The 19,728-nt window shown below is 38.5% G+C and overlaps 1 protein-coding gene across 3 annotated transcripts in view; it reads right to left on the reverse strand.

Annotated features, from left to right (window-relative positions):
* The window catches only part of LOC141015813 (zinc finger protein 385B-like), an 80,332-nt gene that overhangs the window by 12,438 nt on the left and 48,166 nt on the right, over positions 1-19,728 (reverse strand). For all 3 annotated transcript variants that reach the window (XM_073490019.1, XM_073490017.1, XM_073490018.1), the window contains exon 3: positions 1,871-2,025. In XM_073490019.1, the coding sequence (XP_073346120.1) occupies positions 1,871-2,025 (155 nt within the window). The remainder of the gene's footprint in view (positions 1-1,870; positions 2,026-19,728) is intronic.

Below are 19,728 nucleotides of genomic sequence, written 5' to 3' on the forward strand. Positions count from 1 at the left end.
TTTTACCACTGATTGGATTCAAGTTATATTAAGATAATTATATTTTCCCTTACAGCATCGCTACAAAGTGCAAATTTCAAGTCACATAAAGTTCTTTATGTAAGACATACTTTACAGTTTATTAGTTCTTCTTCGCAGAAAGTTTTCTTAATCGTTTATGGCAGTAAAAGAAGACTCTTTGGGTTATGGACCGTTGGTTGAACAAAAAAAGCAATTTGAGGACGTCACTTTGGGCCCTGGGAATTAGTGATGAACATTCACAATTCTTTCACATTATATAGCCAAAAAGATTAATCTATTAATCGTTAAAATAACTGTGAGTTGGAGCCCGAGTTCAGGTTGACAGCAGCTTGTGTTGCAGATATCACAAGCAATTATTTCTCCATTTTGTAATTCAAAATGCTTGCAATGCAACATTTTAGCTTCTCTTTGTCTTTCTAAAATATATGCATTCCTGCTGCCAAGTTGATGATAACTTGGACACTATCCAAGTTGTGGATGATATCTGTTTCTATAACAGATAAAGGATTTAAAGGATTGTGAGGGCCAAAGGGTAATAAATACATGAGGAACAAAGATGTAGCTGCATCAGCTTTTAGGATAACTCCAGGTAAATGCTGATTGTTATCACTTTTCATAATCTGAGCTTTAGTTTGGTGCAGTTTCGTTTTTGACTAGACTTCTTCTTAACATGCCATTTGAGGCCGTTTGAGCTTTGATTTGTATTCAGCAAGTTTCGAACATAGAGCATAGTCACACAGAGTAATGTTAGCCTAGTTATCTAGTCAACCTTGACAAGCTACAGGCCTTGAATCAACCCCATCAACCAAATTAGTGGACTTACTGAAAGTAACAAGACAGAATGATGGTCTGTTCTAATGAGTCCTTAATTGGACTCAATTTGTTCAAAACCATCACAAATCTCATGTGATGTTAGAAATGATGCCTGACCCCAAGTGGACCTGATGGCAGGAACTGACACACTCAATCAAGTCCAACTTAACTTGAATATTTATTTTAGGGTTGAATACAGGATTAAAATATTATAATCTCACATCTTAATTGAAGTTTTTTTTAATACATATCTATTTTAGATATATATTATTACATTTTTATTTGAGATTCCGCCAATAAATACATTATTGATTGATGTAAAATTACATTATGATACTGTAATAAACATCTGAAGTCATTGTAAATATAGCAATTTACAGTAAATTTACAGGGGTATTACAGCAAGGTACTGTGTTTTCACGTTAACCCAACCATATTGCTTGTTAGAATTATAGCCTGTTAGCATGTGTACCTTGTTGGACAACTTGCAGGCCTGTTAGCCTGTTCTTAGCCTGTTAGCATGTTACCATTTGTACCTTTTTTTAAAAACTACAATATTTTACTATTAAATGACTGTATGGTGTTGCACCCTAATTGCAGTATTTCCTTGTAATGTTTTTGTTTATGTTAATTTTATTTAAAGAAAGGACAATGCACATTAATTAACATGAGCACCAGAGTCTATCATGTAATATACCTTTAACTTTTGTTTTTTTACAGCCGCTTAAATTCAAATTCACAGCAGCTTACTGTAATATTCCAAATAATTACCCATCATGCATTGCAAAAGCATAAATGCAGTAGTTTGCTGTGAACATTTACTGTGACAACCTGCTGTTTGTTTGGTATCCTTGGGATCTGGACAACATTTCAAAATAAATATCTGTGAGTATGAGATGTACTTGGGCTGAAGAGGTTAAACCAGTTTTAAAGTCTGATGTTACCGAAACACTCGACAATCTTTCCTCGTTTTAGGAGAAAACAAGAGATTTTATCATTGTGTTTGGGGCTAGAAAAAAGAAATGTGACATCATACCGTGTTGAAATTGGGGAAGAGGCTGAGCGGCGAGGAGCTGTTGACCCTGAGCGGCAGGAAGTGCTCCAGCTGGGCATGAGTCTGCGGCTGGAGGGGTCGACCTGGCAGAGGCAGGGAGCCCAGGAGTGGGTGGACCTGGCTCTGGGATAGGGCACCTACAGTAGGGATGATCACATTTGAGTAAACACATCATTGCTACAACCGTTTCCTTTAAGTCCTGTAAAGATTTACCATCTTTAACACATTTGTGGATTTGGAGAGAGATCCTTTTTCATTTGAGGCCACCAAAGCTGCACATCCTTATACACACACGAGGATAAAGACGGAGTCTGACATCAAGACCCATTCCCGCAGTAAATGATTCACTCTGTAAAGCTTTAATGACTTCAATAATAGCAGGGGATAAATGATGGGAGGCTTTGCGCGGCCTTTTCCTGCTTTACAAGTCCATAGTTTATCTTGACGAATGACTCTGGCCTTTCAGCACAGCGTGGTATTGTTCCTCAAATCCTGCAAATGGTCAGTCAACATGAAGACGAATGAATTGTAGTGAGTATTTAAGGCATAACGTGACTGATAGTACAAACATATACTTTGTTATATATTTGTTTGCATTTCACTGCTCACCAATTTTCTGTCTTCTTGCATATTTTACCTCCAGTGTTTGTGTTGATGAACCCCACAGCAATTTCACCATCATGCTTTGCTCTGAAATCTCCTTCCACATGACCTCTCATCTCATCAAGCTTAATTTTGGTTGACCTGAATGCTTTCAGACTGCTCATGCACTGACCTTTGTCTAGACCCAAAGTAAACATTCGTGCTCTCACATTAAAATGCACAGTGTCTTACATAAGCATGGTGATTACAGGATGTTTGTAATGCTGGTATGCTGAAAAGTCCTGATGTTTGTTACGTTGAAAGGTCACATGTAAATGACAGAATACACGTTAAAGTGAATATAAGCAATGGGTCTAGATTTGGTTTATGTGTGAATGTCGTGTTTATTTAATCAATTTATTTATTGTTATCAAATGTACAACAAGTGATGATTGACTTTCGCAAAGGCAGTTCCTTTAGACAGTTTAGACCTTTTCGTCTTTTAGACAATACATTACACACCTATACATTCATGTATAGTATGCTTGTAATGTACATTACTATTTATTCTTACAGACCTGTACATGACCTTGTCCTAGTTTTTAGTTTAACTTCAGTTTCTAGTCAACATTTTAGTCATATATTTTTATTAGTCTATTTTTGTATTTATCACTTTGCAAGTTCCCCCAAAACATCAGTCACAACAGATGGATAAACAGTTTGTTGAAGGCTGCAGCACAACAACAGTAGCAGTAGAGTTCATGATTTTCACTGCATTTCAGAAAGTTGACTTGTAATAAGCTGTGGTACATCAACTTTTTTATATCAACTTCAGTGTAATCTCAGACCTTAATACAAGTGTGTTTATATATTCAAACTTTGAGCATTTACATACAGTATGTACAGTATATATGTATCCTTATTGGTGATTTTGGCAAAGAAATGGCAGGAAACAAAAGAGACAAACAAAAGGTCCAGGGGACATTGCAGTTCCTGGTCAGCACCTTAAGCACTTGAACCCTAAAGGTCCAAATATTTCCTTTAATTTTCATAAAACAAGACCTTGTTTTGGCAGCTAGTTATGGTCTGTATGTTATAATAAGCCATAATAGACATAATAGTCAATTGCATCTACATTCCTTCATTACCTCTCTAAAGTAGTTTTCATTGTAAGTGGCGGGGTTTGCCATTCTCTGGGCTCAAGTTACTGGAATCCAACTTTCCAGTATCCAATTTTCTACTTTCCCACAAGTTGTCTTGTCATAAGTTGTGGTACACCAACTTTTTCTCACTATGGTTTGACTACTTTTAAGTTGGATAGTAGTTTGTTTAATGTCTTGATTATAAGTACTTGACTTCAAAACCTGTTGGTTACACATCAGTTTCTCTCCAAAATTAAGTTTACACAAACTAGAAACTCCACATGACACATTTTTGTTTTGAGGTTTTGAGGTAAAAAAAAAAAAAGAAGAACAAAATGTACGATGGAAAACCAGACACATTGCAAGTAGCCTACTCTTTTTTTTCTTACACAATACAATATGTTTTCCCTCCATTTGAAAGACTTGGATGGCCTTGGTATGGATTTAAAGTTTGCGGTTATTGAGGGTGGAGGGGAGGTTTGGCCTTAGCGGGACGGAAAATGTCAAAAGGGGTTTGATGAGATGGCTGAAAGGAGCATTGGCTGGTAGGAGGAATCTTCTGCACAGTAAAATTCAATGAAATTGACTGACGGAGCCAGAAGTATTAACATACCAGATGACGACTGGAGGATGAAGAGAGATGACTCACTAACTTTGGATTTAGGAAAGATACTTGAGGAACCAACAATGTGCGTGTTAATCTCCTTCTGGGTTACGATAACGACTGAAATGAAGAGGTTTTTATTACAGCATCAAAGCAAAGATTATCTCAAAGTGTATTGCTCATGAGCACCTGGGCATTTTCTCTAAATACTGCAGAGAGTGAATAGACTCATTCTTAAAGCTGGAGTCTAACGAGGATATTTCATGGAACTGTAAATCACAGCAACAAGAGAGCAATTTTCCCTATTTCCTTCACCTCTGGAATTCAGGTTTTATCTTTGGGGCAGATGCAGCTTTGAAAGTCTTTAAGCATTAGCATGTTTGCACTTATCTAAACCCATATTCAAAATGCTTCTTAAAGCCTGAGCAGAGGCAGAGCGGAGGAAAGGAAAAAAAAACAAACAAGCTTTGCAGATTCAAAACATGCTCAAAGATATTTTATGAACAGCACTGCACTTCATACTGTACAGGAACATGAATTTAGGAGTCATAAAAAAAGTAAAAGAGATTAAAGAAGTCGAGTCGTTCCGTGCAGGTGACCTGGGGTTTACTTTAAGCAACAACTAACAGAGCAGCAGTAGCATTTGATGTAACACATCACAGCGTGTCGTGTGATGTTGTTTTATCACCGCCTGCAGCTACAAAATGCCTCGGGGTACTGTTTTCTGGCAGTGAATATGACAAAGCCTGCCAGCATTTGTTTTAAATCTGCTTCAAAGTAATCAAAACAGATTCCTTATATGGAAGTGAATTATGAAAATACAGTTGGGAATATCAAACAAGTGTACAGCCTTGCCAGCTGCTCTGTGAGGCTGTCCTTTGAGCTAAATGCATGCTAATACGCTCATAATGGCAATGCTAGCAAGCTAATGTTTAGCGGATATAATGTTTACCATGTTCACTTGTTACCTAGTTAGCAGGGTTGAGCAAGTACTCGTCTACAGAGTTAAAGAGCTAAATGGGTTGCTACATATATTTTTGGGCAGATGTTAAATATACCTGGGCTGCCCACCCAAGTAAAATATATGTGTGGGAAACACTGATAACTTTAGATGCATTTTCAGTGTGCATCAGTGTAGCCTGGTAATATGCTTAGTAGTTGTGACGTTCAAGTCATGCGACCGCGATTTAATGCGTCCATAGCCTCATGTTAGCTTTTCACTTTTTACGCTTCAACAATCATAAAAGTTGTGTTCATTTGTGAAGATTACCTTGCTGAACAAAACATGTAAGGATCATAAACTTGTGTTTATTTTCTGCAACCAACTTCTGAGTTAGCCTACAAAAATACTTCACCCCTTTGTCTCTCTATACCTGTAGGCTACTCGTGATGAAGGAAAATCCTAAATGGGCCGCTGACTGAAGTTTATGGATTCAAGTTTTAACTAAATATATGTTGTGTGAATAGCTTTCTAATAAACCATAAATATAGCAACTTAAAAAAACATAACAAACATAATTATAAGACAACATAATAACATTAAATTAGGATTAAAAATAAGAATTACATCTTGTGCTTAAATGTTGAATAATGTCACGGCTATTGTTAAAAATCTGACCAACAAATGAGAAGAGAAACAATAGAGCTTCAGTGCTACCGGAGTGCTGAATGACATATTGCGGGCACAGAAGATACTTGCTGTCAAAATACAGTAGTTTGAAAGCCACGCCGACCATGCTGCCATCTTCTAGAGCCACGCTGCTGGCCTAAAGTCGTCGATCCGTCAAATTGAAATTTTACGTACTGGGAATCAAACCACAAAAAATGTTTTAAAAAGATGAACTACTAGAAGCCTTCATCCCCTCAGCTCATCGACAGACTGGCCAACCAAATTACTCCAGCACACCAGTGAGGGATTAACCTCAAACCTCAGAGACACAAAATTGAACAAACTAACACTATCTGCCTGGAACGCTGAATAGCAAACACAAAGAAAAGTGAATTTCCATCTGATTCGCTGTGGATCAACATTGGCTGTTACATCTCTTCAATACAGAGAAGAGACAGATGTGACAAAAAATACAGAACCAGCTACCAAAAGAGAAAAGACGACAGTGTTGAGCAGAGTAAAAACAAGACAGCCTATTGGGAAATCATCTCTGGAAAACTGAAAAAATGGGGGACAGCCAGTGCTTAAAGTAACTCGTAATCAACCTGAAGTTGTTCCACCCTAATCTTCATTAAATATACATTACATTACTTCTTGTCTTGTTTTAACACTGTTAATTTTATGTATTAAGTGATTTACAGGCACTCCAGCATACCATGCGTAATTTTGAATTGGAATTGAAAATGAGAGGAGGGATTAAAGTTGAATATGACTGTTTATTTGATCCTGCATGTGTAATGTGCACCACAGATCTCCCTGGAAAACACACATACACAAAAGCAAGCAGACGAGATATGTGTTCACTGATTTGATTTTGTTTTTGATAAATTCCAATTTCATTTAAACGCTCCACCAGGACTGTTCATCTACCGCCGTTGCCAATAAAGTGTACTGAATCACGTTACACTGAATCGAGAGCGAGTGACGGAGTAGCGAGAAATGAGAGAAAGTGAAAGAGAGACAACCACAGGCAGAGGAGAGACTGTTTTTTTTCCTCTCTCTCCGCTAGGCCGATGTGCTTAATCTGCCTGTCAGTATGACTTTTGGGGACATTGATTCCCTCTCCTACACAAATCTGAAATTGATCTCATTAATCTCCCATGCATATATTCAGAAAACACAGCAGGGCGAGACGTTTAATTAACTGCATTTTGCGCTGAACAAACTAGAAACTGCCGTCATCTGTGAGAGCTGGTAACAGATCAGACGACGAGAGGAACATGCTCATGACGGGACTCTTCCTTTCAAGTCGCCTGTCTCGTTTGCGTCCAGAAAGTGTCACAAAAGCTTCAAGATGGACTAAAGCTTATATTAGTTTCATCAAATCATGCTGGGAATGTGTTAACCAGCAGGCCTTGATTAGTTTTTATAAATAGTCACTCATCAGTTGAACTCGAATTCGTGAACTCAATTACAGTACCCAGAACTTAAAATAAAAAGTCTGAGAGGGATTTAGTTAAATCATTAAAGATACAAAATAACCTCACACACAAGAGGGGGACAGCTAAAGGTGATGGAGGATGGGCTAATTTTTCAAACAGTATATTTTCAATTTTAACACTAACAGTAAATGTTTTTTTGGGATGAGGACTAACTGTTGTGTTTGCCAAACATAATACGTTGACTGGGGTTTAACCTTCCAATAAAGAGCACAACAGAGCAGTTAATGTTACCCTAACCTTTGATAGCATCCAGGACGGTCTACACAGTCAAGAAATAATACACAGCTAGCTATGAACAATCATGCCTGTTAATTTGTAACCCCACAAACTAATGTATATATATGTAGTTAAATATATGTTCCTCGAAGTAATGCACACTTTCACTGGCTATTTAGCCAGACATGCTAGCGAATGCAGGTTAGAGCAGTAAAACACTGTTTTAGTCATCATACTTCTGCTCCTTGCAGGAGGTTAGCAAACAGTAAATTGAGTGGAGCGCTCTACTCACATCAATTTTGATTTTCCTCTTCATTCATGCTGCTATAAAAGTTATTTCACCTTTTCAAAAATGGGCCAGTTCCTGCTCACTAATCTGTATTCACTTCCCTTTTCTAAGCAGGAAGATAGCTTCTTCACGGAGGCTGGAAGTGTAGGTCACAGCAGCCAACCTTCCCTTATTGAGAAGGGATAAAAGATTATGAGCTGCAGAAATTATAGCACCTTGAAAAAACTGGGGGAAAAGCTTAATCTCTATTATTTCCAGGATTAGTCTCTGGGTGACTCAACATCACAGCAATCACAGAGGGAAGGAAATGGCATCTTTTCATGAAGGGTGGAAAAAAGAGGGGGGATGAGAGGCTTTCATTGCGGCGAATCAGAGCGAAAGCATCAGAGGAAAGGCTGCTTCGGCTCCTTTCATGGTGAATGCATTTCCCGGGATCATCTATTGGAGCCAGATTCTTCGTCTTCAGTTTGAACCAACATGGCGGTGTGGAGGCACGCTCTCCTTTCTGACACCCACTAACATCCCCCTGATGAGCCTCTCTGTTTGGTGTTAATGCTTTGTGACATTAACAATTGAATTATTTTTCTTCATCTCACTGAATTTAACGTGAAAGGCATTTAACATATTTTGCTACTATTACCACCAAAGTATGTTTAATGAATTATGCATCTCTGGAGAGCGATTTAAGCATGAGAGCAAATTCAGTCAGAGCGACAGAGACCAGAGACATTGTGGTGTAAGTATTATCTATAGCAAGGCAAAATGCAGACGGAAAACTGAAGGAAAATGCAGATTATTTTGCTCCTGAGGGACTTGCACTGGCCCGATTGTCCTCACAGGTTTGGGACGAATTAGGCTCAAACTTATTTTTATTCCCTCAAGGTTGATCTCAGTCAAGATTCATTTTTTTTGTTATCTTTTCTCTCTAAATGAAGCAAATGTATGCAACCACATAGTGTTAAGCCTATTGTTGCTTAACGTGTATCACCAAAACATTGACTTTTCATGAGAAGAACTGCAGCCCTGCTTTGTGATTATGCAATTTTTGGATAAATTAATGGATTTTTAAGTGGGTTTTTTTCGTTAACCTAAAGCAACATTATGCAACATTTTTACCATTTAACATTTTTCATCTGATATCAATTTTTTTAATTCATCTTGTTTGCAAAAATATAGAGTCTACAGTCAACAGATGGCTTAAATATCACTTTAGAAACCACAAATCTGCTAATGTGAATATATAATATGTGGTGTTGACATGAGGGCATCCACACAATCTAAATCTGGGCCCATGGTGTCATATTAACCATCTGTGTTAGCGCCAAGTAAAGCTTCTAATTACGAGACATTTTACAACTCACCCTGGTTAATATTTATGTTCTTAAAACTCTATTTAGGACATAATGAGTATTCTGTGCACAATATTTTGTTACTACTGCTGTAGTGTTGTTACAATCACAGCATCAGACATCATTTTAAATCAACAGAACTCTTTAATATACTCCTACCTATGTCAAAATTAGCCATTTTTTCTATTGACATTCACCTCTACTGCACAGTGTATTCTATAGGTGCATGTCAGAAAGCCCCACTCGCTCTATCTTTAACAAGCAATAATCTTTCTATTTGCAGAAACAGTCACAACAAACACTTTAATGGAATAGGCAGGATTAAGCAGCGGGGAATGTGAAACTGAAATACTAAAATGTAGCTGCCTCTTCTGACAGTGACTTGCTGTTAAGCCTGCAAAACACATCGTCAAATAATGAAAATTGAATGGTATGTTTTCCACTTCATAATAGCATGAGGCACACAGCTTTCTGAGTCATAAAACAGAAGTGGTTAGTGCACTGCGCTTTTGCAGTAATGATGATGCCATTCATTGCTTACACAACAGGCAGAGAACGAGGCATTTATGATGAGCTCTGGAGGATGAATTAGCATCCATTAAAACTGCCATTGACAGCTCCGCTTAGCTCCCACCACTGGAAACAAAACGGCGGAGAGTGAAGGCCTAATTTCCATGATGGCTTAAAACGCTGCCCCCGCTTTGCACTGTGTGGTCTTTAAATAAATCATCTTTATTGTGACAAAGTACATTTAGGCCACGACTGGCGGCCAACAGGCAAATTCTCCCGCTGGCTGTCACTGTCTATTTAAACTCACACAGCCGCAGCTGGCAGAGCCGGCGGCTTCCTGAGAATTTCTACCTGCGGGGAAGCATCCAGCCCAGATCATGCTCCCCGTGGTAATCTGTCCTACTTTCAACTGGAGCACTATGGGCCCATTTTCACCCCAGGGTCCATAAACTTCTATTGAATTTGTTCAAGGTGAAACGCAGGACGAGTGTCCTCTGGTCAAAGAAAAATCACAGGATACCGTGATCACTGTGGACACGAGCTGCAGCAGCTTTTACAGTAGTTTTCACACAGGAGAATTAAAGAATCACTTTCACAATCTTTTTGTCCACAAAACAGCAGATCAGCATTGAATGTTATACACATCTCCTTACTGGAGGCTGCAACTTTTTATTTATATTATTTTCACAGAGTTTCCACAACGGTTCATACTTTGTCTGGTGTAAATACTGGCACCAAATTCTGTTTAATAACTGCCCTGTCTGGTACATTAAGAAAGTAATGGTCTGATGCATCATTTGAGTTCTTCCATTTCTGTACTTCGCTTACATCGCGAAGACTTTGTCCTTTAAAAACAGGTAAACACAAAAACCTAATCCAATACGCATGATGTGCTCGGCCATTAACATTTTTGATTCTGATATGTTTTTGCATCACGGCCATAAAGGATAAACAAACACTACAAGATAACACCGATCTGCAGGGAAATGAGCATTTATCCACTATCAGTGCAGCACAGATAGAGTAGCGTTTGTCGTGTTTTGTTTCTTTTACCGACCTGCTGCCCTTCCAGAGCGCTCTGCACGTCTGTATCAAGCACACTTAAAATAAACTGCCACCATCTGCTTGAATTGAGATAAGCCTGAGTCCAATCAGACTCGCTGAAAGGCAGTCAGCAGATGTGCGGCACATACTTATTGATATTTAAAGTCTGTCGCAGCTTTATCCGCCCCATGAACTTAGTAATTAGCAGCTTTCTGTCTCGATGCTCCTCTCTGGCTGCGTGCCTGGTGGAGGGAGTTTGAAGGAGCTTCCATTAGCGGCTTCAGAGATGAGAGTCACAGGATCTCTGCTTGCCGGTGCATCTCTAAAGATGTTTATCAGGGATGCATTCAAGAAGATGAACAGCCATCAGCAAATTTATTGGAGAGGGCAGGAAGAGTATGTTCAGGGCTCAAGTGTATCAAACCTGACATTCTGGAGAACAATGCTGCTGTCTGTCAAATGACCGTTCACTAAACCCCTCTGGAACAGTGATGGTCCAATCATAGCTTAGGCACAACAGGCCTGTCGTGAGAATGATGTTCAGCATATAAAAAGTCTGGAGAATCTTGTTTCTGTTTTTCAGCCTTTCTTAAAACAAAACTAAAGAACGAAAGTGTAAGGATTGGATTAAAAAAAAACGTCTTTATCTGTTCTTTCGTGAGCTTCAATCACTAGCACGTCAGGCTAACTAGGAGGCCTTTGCATTGGCCAAGTTAAACCATGAAATAAATAAATCGTGATCTCACTGTATCACGGGAAAACGGGGGAAATAATATGCTTGACCCATGACCATAAAGGGCTTCCGTAGATAAGTTATTGCTGGTGAAAATCCAACATTTCCTGGTTTTGCTGCTTCATACTTAAAGTTTAATGACTAAATGACAGGGGACTTTTATTGAGAAGAATTTATAGGAAATTAAATGTGTTTCACATTAAATTAGCAGAGATTTGTTAGCTGCAATTCTTGGATAATACTGCAGGGAGGAGGAGTACTTACAGTTGCTCATCATAAGTGAAAGAAAACACTTTCGAGCAGTTAACCCTGTTGTGGTGAAAATGGTGAAAGCAAGTTTTGGATGCCACTCTAAAAGTTACAATATACTGAAAACAAACAAACAAAAATAGAAGTACGTAAGCTATAAGGAGGTAAAATACATTGATGATCATACGTACAATATTAGGACAACCAGCTCTACAATACAGGAACACTATTGCTTCTTTATTTCCATGTTTTCGTCATTGATCATGTGATGAAGATGCTGAGTCCAGTGTGCTAGGAGTGCAATGTTAAACCAGTGGACTGCTTGTCAAAACTTGCCGCCTACATTACCCACAATGCACCTTAGCCACTGAGTGACATCACTGGAGGGAATTTATCAGATTACATGCAGCTTCCTCTGGAGTCACAAAAGGCTTTATACTACTTTTTATTTTCACAGGTGCAGCAGTACTCTTTGAGACAAGTAAACACAAATTAATGTGTAAAATTGGTGGCGTTACCCTTTAAGACCCCATTTACAGGATTAAAAATTTTCGGGGGAAACATTGATCCTCTAAATATATCATGTTGCACGTTGGTTAAAAACATCCATCTTAACTACAAGGGGAAAGTCTGTGTGAGCTGACCTAATCATGCACACACCCTGATTGCATGAATCATAACAGAGAGCACTTGAACATTTTGGGCAATGTCATGTCTCCTGGCAGCCGCATATTTCAGCACGTTTGCATTTCCTGCTTGATTTTCGAGGCACGTCGTCGGATTTGGAAGGAACAATATTTTCATTCAAGTCAGCATTTCAGCAAATACCAAACGTGAATGCATTTTGCTGACAGAATGTGTAGTTTGAGTGTGCGTGTGCATTCATGTGAGTATCTTAAATTGAAGCATGTGCAGCATTTGAGCCGTTTAAGAGTTTCTGTAACAATTGCCCTTAATCGTTTGTCATCACTGCAAAGAGAGATTAATTCTGTAGAAAACAGAAAATGTTCTCAGTCAGCAGGTGATCACGTACAGCAGCCAGCAGGAGGTAGAAATACTGCAAAGCCAACCTTATGCATGTCCAAAGTTAGAAACAGTCCACTTTTCCTCAAAGTTTATGTCGACAGCGGGTTCAGACAGAAGCAGAGCCACCGGCTAACAGCTCCCGTTTGAAGGACATGGAAGGAGTATCAGTGCCAGTTTCCTCCAGAGTCCGTTCCCCAAAGGTGGCGACACAGAAATAAACTGCTTCAACAGAACAAATTGTCATTTTGCCAGAGTGCTGGATCCCATTTAGACTGTGTGTTTAGTTGTGTTGTTGAACAGGATATCATTTCTTCATATCACAGAATGTCTCTCAGGGGGACTCTGACAGGAAAGTGCAAATGAAAACCAAACAGAGATGTGAGACAGTAGCACTCTCGTTAGTTGGCTAAAAATCATACACATTCACTTCTCTCTCGTTCTGGCGGTTGAATGTGCTCAGTAAATCTGATGATAACCAATCTGTGATTATGTAAAAACTTGATGGTGGCACTACATTAATCCTCCACAAGTATCCATGAGCAAATTTAATGAAAATGTGGTGTTGGATGCCTAATTATGATGCAAAGTCTGCAACTGTGATCAAATCATGGTGCTTAACACAACCTGTCCATACCAAATTTCGTGACAATCTCTCTCGTAAGTATTTCTATCGAAGCAAAACCCTGAAATGATAAGGGGTGCAATCAGCCATTGATCCGGATTGATGCATCCATATACAATAAAATATCATATCGTGATGAAAGCTGGTGATTTATACCCCTAGAAATGATAGAGTTCAGCAGCTTAATTTTCCCAGATATAAACCAGTAGATAGAAAAAAGAAAATATCAAAATTAGACTTGTGAAAAGCAACTGGGGCCGTCTGCGTTTACAGTCGGGCAGCGTTCTTGAGTTCTCTCCTTGTTAGCGGAGGCAGGATTGGAAAGGTAGCATTATACAGTCTGTCGGCTGTTGACACAAAAGAGTCGCTCAGACACCCCATCTTGCACCTTGAGAGGACGGGGATGTTTGTTTAAACCTCAGTTTATCCTCCCTTCTGTTTCTAACTTCATGCTGTGCAGGTTTTATTTATTTATCCCAACGTGACGCTGATTCTCCAGCAAACCATCACAAAGATGAGGGCGCAGGCTACAACTTTTAGAGTTTGTTAAGCAGTCTGTTGCATGTACTGAAAGCTCTGACGTTGTGTTCAGACAGAATTTAAAATTAACTTTAGAGGTGGCTTGAGTGCACAAAAAGTCAATGAAGTCAGGGCAAGTGGATGCAAATTCAGATGTCGTGGCGTGATTTAAAAAATGTTCCAACTCGAGTTATTTTTTTTTTTATTTAACACACAACATCAAAATGCAACTGGGCTTCCTCTTCTTCATAAAATCTACATTGTCTAATGTTAAACGTGTTAAGTTGTTTGTAGGAGCAGTAATTATGGACATGTGTGCTCGTACGTTGAACGCCCACGAAAGGGAGACACTAAAGGCTAATCTTAAATTAATATTTTTTAGGGTATTAAATTATTGAATTAATCTTTTCAAAAGAAGCAAATAGAAAAAAATTACAAATACTGGATGAAATAAGAGAGTCTGGAAGGAAATAACAGAAAGAACCAGAGTTTCTGGTGAGTTGTGAGTTCAGTCAGATGCTGAGCTGAATGCACACAAGGTTGGTGAGTCCATCGCTAACTAGCTTACAGCTGAATTCGTACAAATGATGCTTTGCTTTCTGTCTGAACACACTTTAATTATTTGTTCACATAGCCAACAATGTGGTTGATGAGTAGCTGGATTGTAGAGGTGCTAGTTTACAGATGTTTCTGTGTTTTTACTGTATATCAGTGTTGATTTTCTTTATGAATGCTGCTAAAAACTCATTTAATTTCACTTATTATTAATCCCACATCACAGTAGAAACTGTTTAACCAACTACCTTCCATTACAGTCACGGCAAATTGAACCACTAACCATGAAACGGCATGTTGATCATGTGTCTGTTGACAAGCATTCAGGTATTAATCAGTCACCTGTTTAACATCAATTCAGCAGAACATTTAAGAACAATGTTTCAATGACTAGTCGATCTAGTTGAAGGCGGTGAAAAAGGTCCCTCAGATTAAGTAATAACAGGATACAATCATGTCTCTTCTACCTTGTCTTCAAACTTGTGCATCCCCAGGTATTTCTAATGCTGCAGTATTTTTTTCCTTTCCTACCTCTTTACACTTAATGGTGACATGTTCATGTTTTTTTTGGAGAAGCAGGTCCCAGAGTCAAATTTCGATGAAAAACAATTTCCCGTGTCCTGATTCTTCCCCAGTATTTTCCTGATTGTCAACAGAGAAACGTTTCTACGCGTCTACTCTGCATTCCCATCATACAGTCTGTCTGTAATGTATTGTCAAATCTCTCCCAGCCCTTAAATTTCCCTCCTTATCTAGCAGGGATTTAATGTGCTTTTTAATTCACGGGTTATTACTTGGAGAAATTAAGAATCTACTTGGATCATAACAGTGACACAGCAGGAGATGCAATCTGTAACACATTGAACAAAACCCTTCAGCGTCCTCACTATGTGGCCAACAGACCCCTGAGATTACCTTCTCACAGCCCTGGTGACACTGTCCTGATGATGAACTGTACAAGATCTTCTCTATCTTGAGGCTGCATGAGCTCTTGGCACATCCAGAATGTAATAGAAATCCATGGCATGTGTCTAAACCATTAAAATAACTTAATGTAGTTGGTCTTGGCATGCAGCTCCATTCCCAGGACACATTTGGAAAAATTTTTGCCCTCATTCTGATGCAGGATGTGAGTCACTCTGAGCTTGTACAACTAGGAGTTTGATTTTGAAGAGAAAATCACTGCATAAATCTTCATCTTCTAACAGTTTTTGAATTTGTTTTAAACTTAATTATGCCACCAGGAAAATGCTTCATACAGATCTGCATGAAACAGCTCAAACATATCCAGCATATCCAAGTGTGAGATGTACACCAAATCCTCCAAATCAAAGAAAAAATTTTCAAAAGATAAACTCATTTTATTAGGATAAATTTGATGCTACTGTTTTTTTATTATATTTATAAATTATAAATGTTAAAGCTAGGGTTGGTAAGTTTTTTATAAGCATTTAAGTTATACTTTAAAACCTTTAACATCGCGACAGCAATCAATAAATCAAATTAAAAAAAACTGTTTCGATGTCTAATAGGCCCATCCAATCATCAGTAAGGTATACTGCTAGAGCTATTAGCTAGCATGTTGCACAAGAATAGCAAAAAACAGTGCAGCCAAATTTTCCAAATGCTAACATGCTAGCTTGACAGCGGTGACTACTAACAACAGCCATATTCGTTTTTTACGTTCATTATAATAATGTTAGGCGTTTCTTACATGTGATTGAGACGTGAGGTAGCTGGATATGTTTAGCGATGACAGCGATGGTCATTCAGCAGCTAACCATGTAATGTTAGCACAAAGCACACACCCACAGCTTGAGCAGTAGCTTTTGATGGCCAGTTAGCCTTTGCTGACTAAAGTAGGTTCAAGACGGCTATTTTACCTGTCAGTGTACCCTGGTAGGGCATATCATGTGCTTTGAGGAAGGCCTGAAGGATTGGATACTAACTAATATAGCATGCTCTTTCTGTTTTCTACAATCTTACCAACCCTAGTCTTGCGGGGACAGTAATCTCTTTCCACAGGGCGATTCTCCTACCATATGGGGACAAAACTCAAGGTCCCACAAGGGTTAAGTATTAGATTAATCTTATTGTTGGGGTTCAGCACACAGTACATGTTTTGCATAGGGCAAAGCATACAGTGAAAGTCAATGCAATGTCCTCACAGTGATAGAGACAAGTGTGTGTGTGTCTGTGTGCCTGAGCTCCTGCAGTCATTACCAGTCAGGCTAATCAAACTCACACTGTCAACACTCTACAATGACTGATTGGGGCTGTCAGTCTCTGTTAGCAGTGTAGGGGTAAAGGAGGGCATGTTTTGACGCAAGCCTCTACAGCACCAGCCAAATTTAGAGAAGATGCCACATTTATCCATTCAGATTGTATACATACTGTATTAAAATGGGTTTCTGAAAAATATGAAATGAGCATGGTGTGTTTTGATTTCAAATTCAGCATTGCGCTCCATTTTTGGATGCAAGAAACATGTTTTCTTCAACAGAATGTAGTTTCAGGAAAGTAAATGTGTTGTGGTTGGGTGGTTGATGGCCATGTGTCTTTGCCTTAAACTAAACAGGCCACAGGATACACCTAACCGACATCAAAGAAACCAGAAGACTCAGGACTGGTTTACAAACCGCTGTAATGATAAAGCAGTGTTAGCCTACCATTTTCACACCACTCTCACTAATGTCGTCACTTCTAATTGAGAATATGTCTGGTAAAAAGAGGCAAATAATGGTTACTACAGCGACTTTTCTTTTTCCATTTCTCTTCTTGCTCAGCTGAACAGCCAATTAAAGTGTTTTCTATCGTAGGAGAGCTCTGTTGAGATTCAACATGTTCGACAAGGGCTGTGCCAGACACACCACAAAAACCAGGGCCACAGACGCACCGACGACCCATACAACCAGTCAATTTTCAAAATACAACATGCTGCACACTCAGGATCTACGGCACAAGAAAGTTGCAAATATTAACAATAAACACACTTAAAAAACACAAACAACACAACAATTTAACAGCACAGCTTTCTCAACCATGGTAGAAGAACAAAATTAGGGAAAAATGACAGAATACACGTGGAGTCACATGGAGGACGGATCAAAACAACGTTGCACATGGCAGGTTACAGAGACGTGCCCAGTGGAATCACATGGTCAAAGTTATTGTTAGCAATCATTTCTTTTATTAACCTTTGACTCTTATCTTATCTCAACTTTTATGAAAGTTGTTTGTAGAGTTAACAGGTGGGTGACATGAGATACTAGCTATAACTAATTTGTTTCAGTTACATATTAAATTTGTAACATTGTAACAACATGTTGTTGTCACATATAATAGCTCTTCTGTAACAAACTCATACTAATGGTATGAGATTCTTGTCTTAATCATGCAAGCGCCATGACAGACACAAAGTAGTAGGTCTCCGGGAAATCATGCCGTTGTCCAGGTGAAGCAGTTTAATATGTTGCATCCATCCAATGCTGCTTCAGTCATTATTCTACTGTATTTCACGTTGTGAATGGCTACGTCATTTAGCATCATGATGCATTTCAAGAAATAAAATCTAAACCATTTCAGTTTTCTAGGTAAGAGAGAATAACGAGTTATAATGAACCCATCTGATCTTGTTAGAGGTGTATGGGGTTATTTTGTGAGAGCCTGGAGTCATTTGCATGTAATTTCATCAAAGTAAACACAGTGGACGACCATGTGTAATGGCAATGTGTTTTCAATCTGAGGCTGCAGATTTATCCGTCTGTCTTGATTTGCCAAATGTTCCTACTTTAACTACGTAAAATTGTTTCATTTTTTGTAGATTTCAACACATATACTGGCTTGAAAATGTGTTAATTTACCTTTTGAGAGTTATTGTCTTATTTCTGCACATTTGTTTACTTTGTTGTTGTCATTATTACTGTTATTACAAAATCACCAAAGTGGCAGCATCTAAGAGATGGTTTCTTGCAAACCCAAAGAGTCTTGGTTTGGTGTTGGTGAGCCACCACGAAAATATGGCCCCATGTTTTCATAAATATCCAAACCTAATATTCACAGACACACATCTGCACTGAACTCTAAAAACTTCACACTGGTGACGGGTGTTTCAGACACTGCTGTGGCACAAATAAAATGATCTCACCGACACCAGGGAACAGAGTCAAGGCACAGTAGCCTAATTAGATTTGTTCTCTAAGATAATCTGCACTATCTGTATTGCAATTAAAACCGTACTGCGCCATACTCATTACCCTACAATTAGAATAATGAGTCATTAACGCTGCTGGAGTGTGAATCAAACCCCAACAGGAAAATTAATGGACCCATCTAAACCGACTGATGAACTTCTGTCTCCTCAAACATTTTGAAAACTTTTACAGACCCTAACAAGGAAACAAGGACTTCTCTATCTCTCTTCATCCCCACAGAGCACAGACTAATGTTTTACATGATGGTTCATAATATCACACTTAAATCTAATATTATAGGTCACTAATAAATGATTTAGAGTTAAATGGATAACTGCTTCAGTCACACACAGAAAGGTTTTATTTTTTCCAGTGTATTACATCATTTCCTGTTTTACTCTAATCTGTAGTTTTCAACTTTTTTCTCACACAGACAATTTACTTTATTATGTATATTTCAGGTAGAATTGAATAACTCATGATGTTGGGATTATGTTTTACTGTTTCTTGTTTTATTTTGTAAGGTGTGTCATGTGTCATGCTTTGTTACTTCCTGTCTTTGTCTGGTTTTCCTTCCCTTATGATTGTCCTGATTAGCTGCACCTTGTGTTTTTGTCGGTGTTTGTTTTTGTGTATCGTGTTTTCGACGCACTGTATTCAGTTTGTATTTGCCGTAATTTTTTAGTTTATAGTTCTTGGGTTTTCCTTCTACTTGTGGTCTAAGTTTTTGCCACTGTTAACGCTTGCTTTTTGTCCCACCATTTGCCTGCTTGGAGTCTGCATTTTGTTTCTTTTTTGGTATAATCATAAAATACTAGTTTAAATTCAGCCTATAAAGTAACAAACATGGCTATATTTGCAAAGGCTTTGAAGCTGATGCTTAGAAAACAGGGACTACTTGTGGCTAAAGACTAAACCAATGTGTAAAAATGTATCTTTTAAATATTGAACTTGTAAAAGGTGAAGTGAGACTTTACAGATTTTGGCAAGGACCAGAATAAGAAAAGCAAAGCTGAAATACAACTGAACTTCCTAGTAGCAAGCAATCACTGCAGTAATTTGTAACATGCAGTAGGTTGTTTCAAGGTGATCAGAC

The sequence above is a fragment of the Pagrus major genome, chromosome 20, assembly GCF_040436345.1.
Source record: "Pagrus major chromosome 20, Pma_NU_1.0".
Lineage (NCBI taxonomy): Eukaryota > Metazoa > Chordata > Actinopteri > Spariformes > Sparidae > Pagrus > Pagrus major.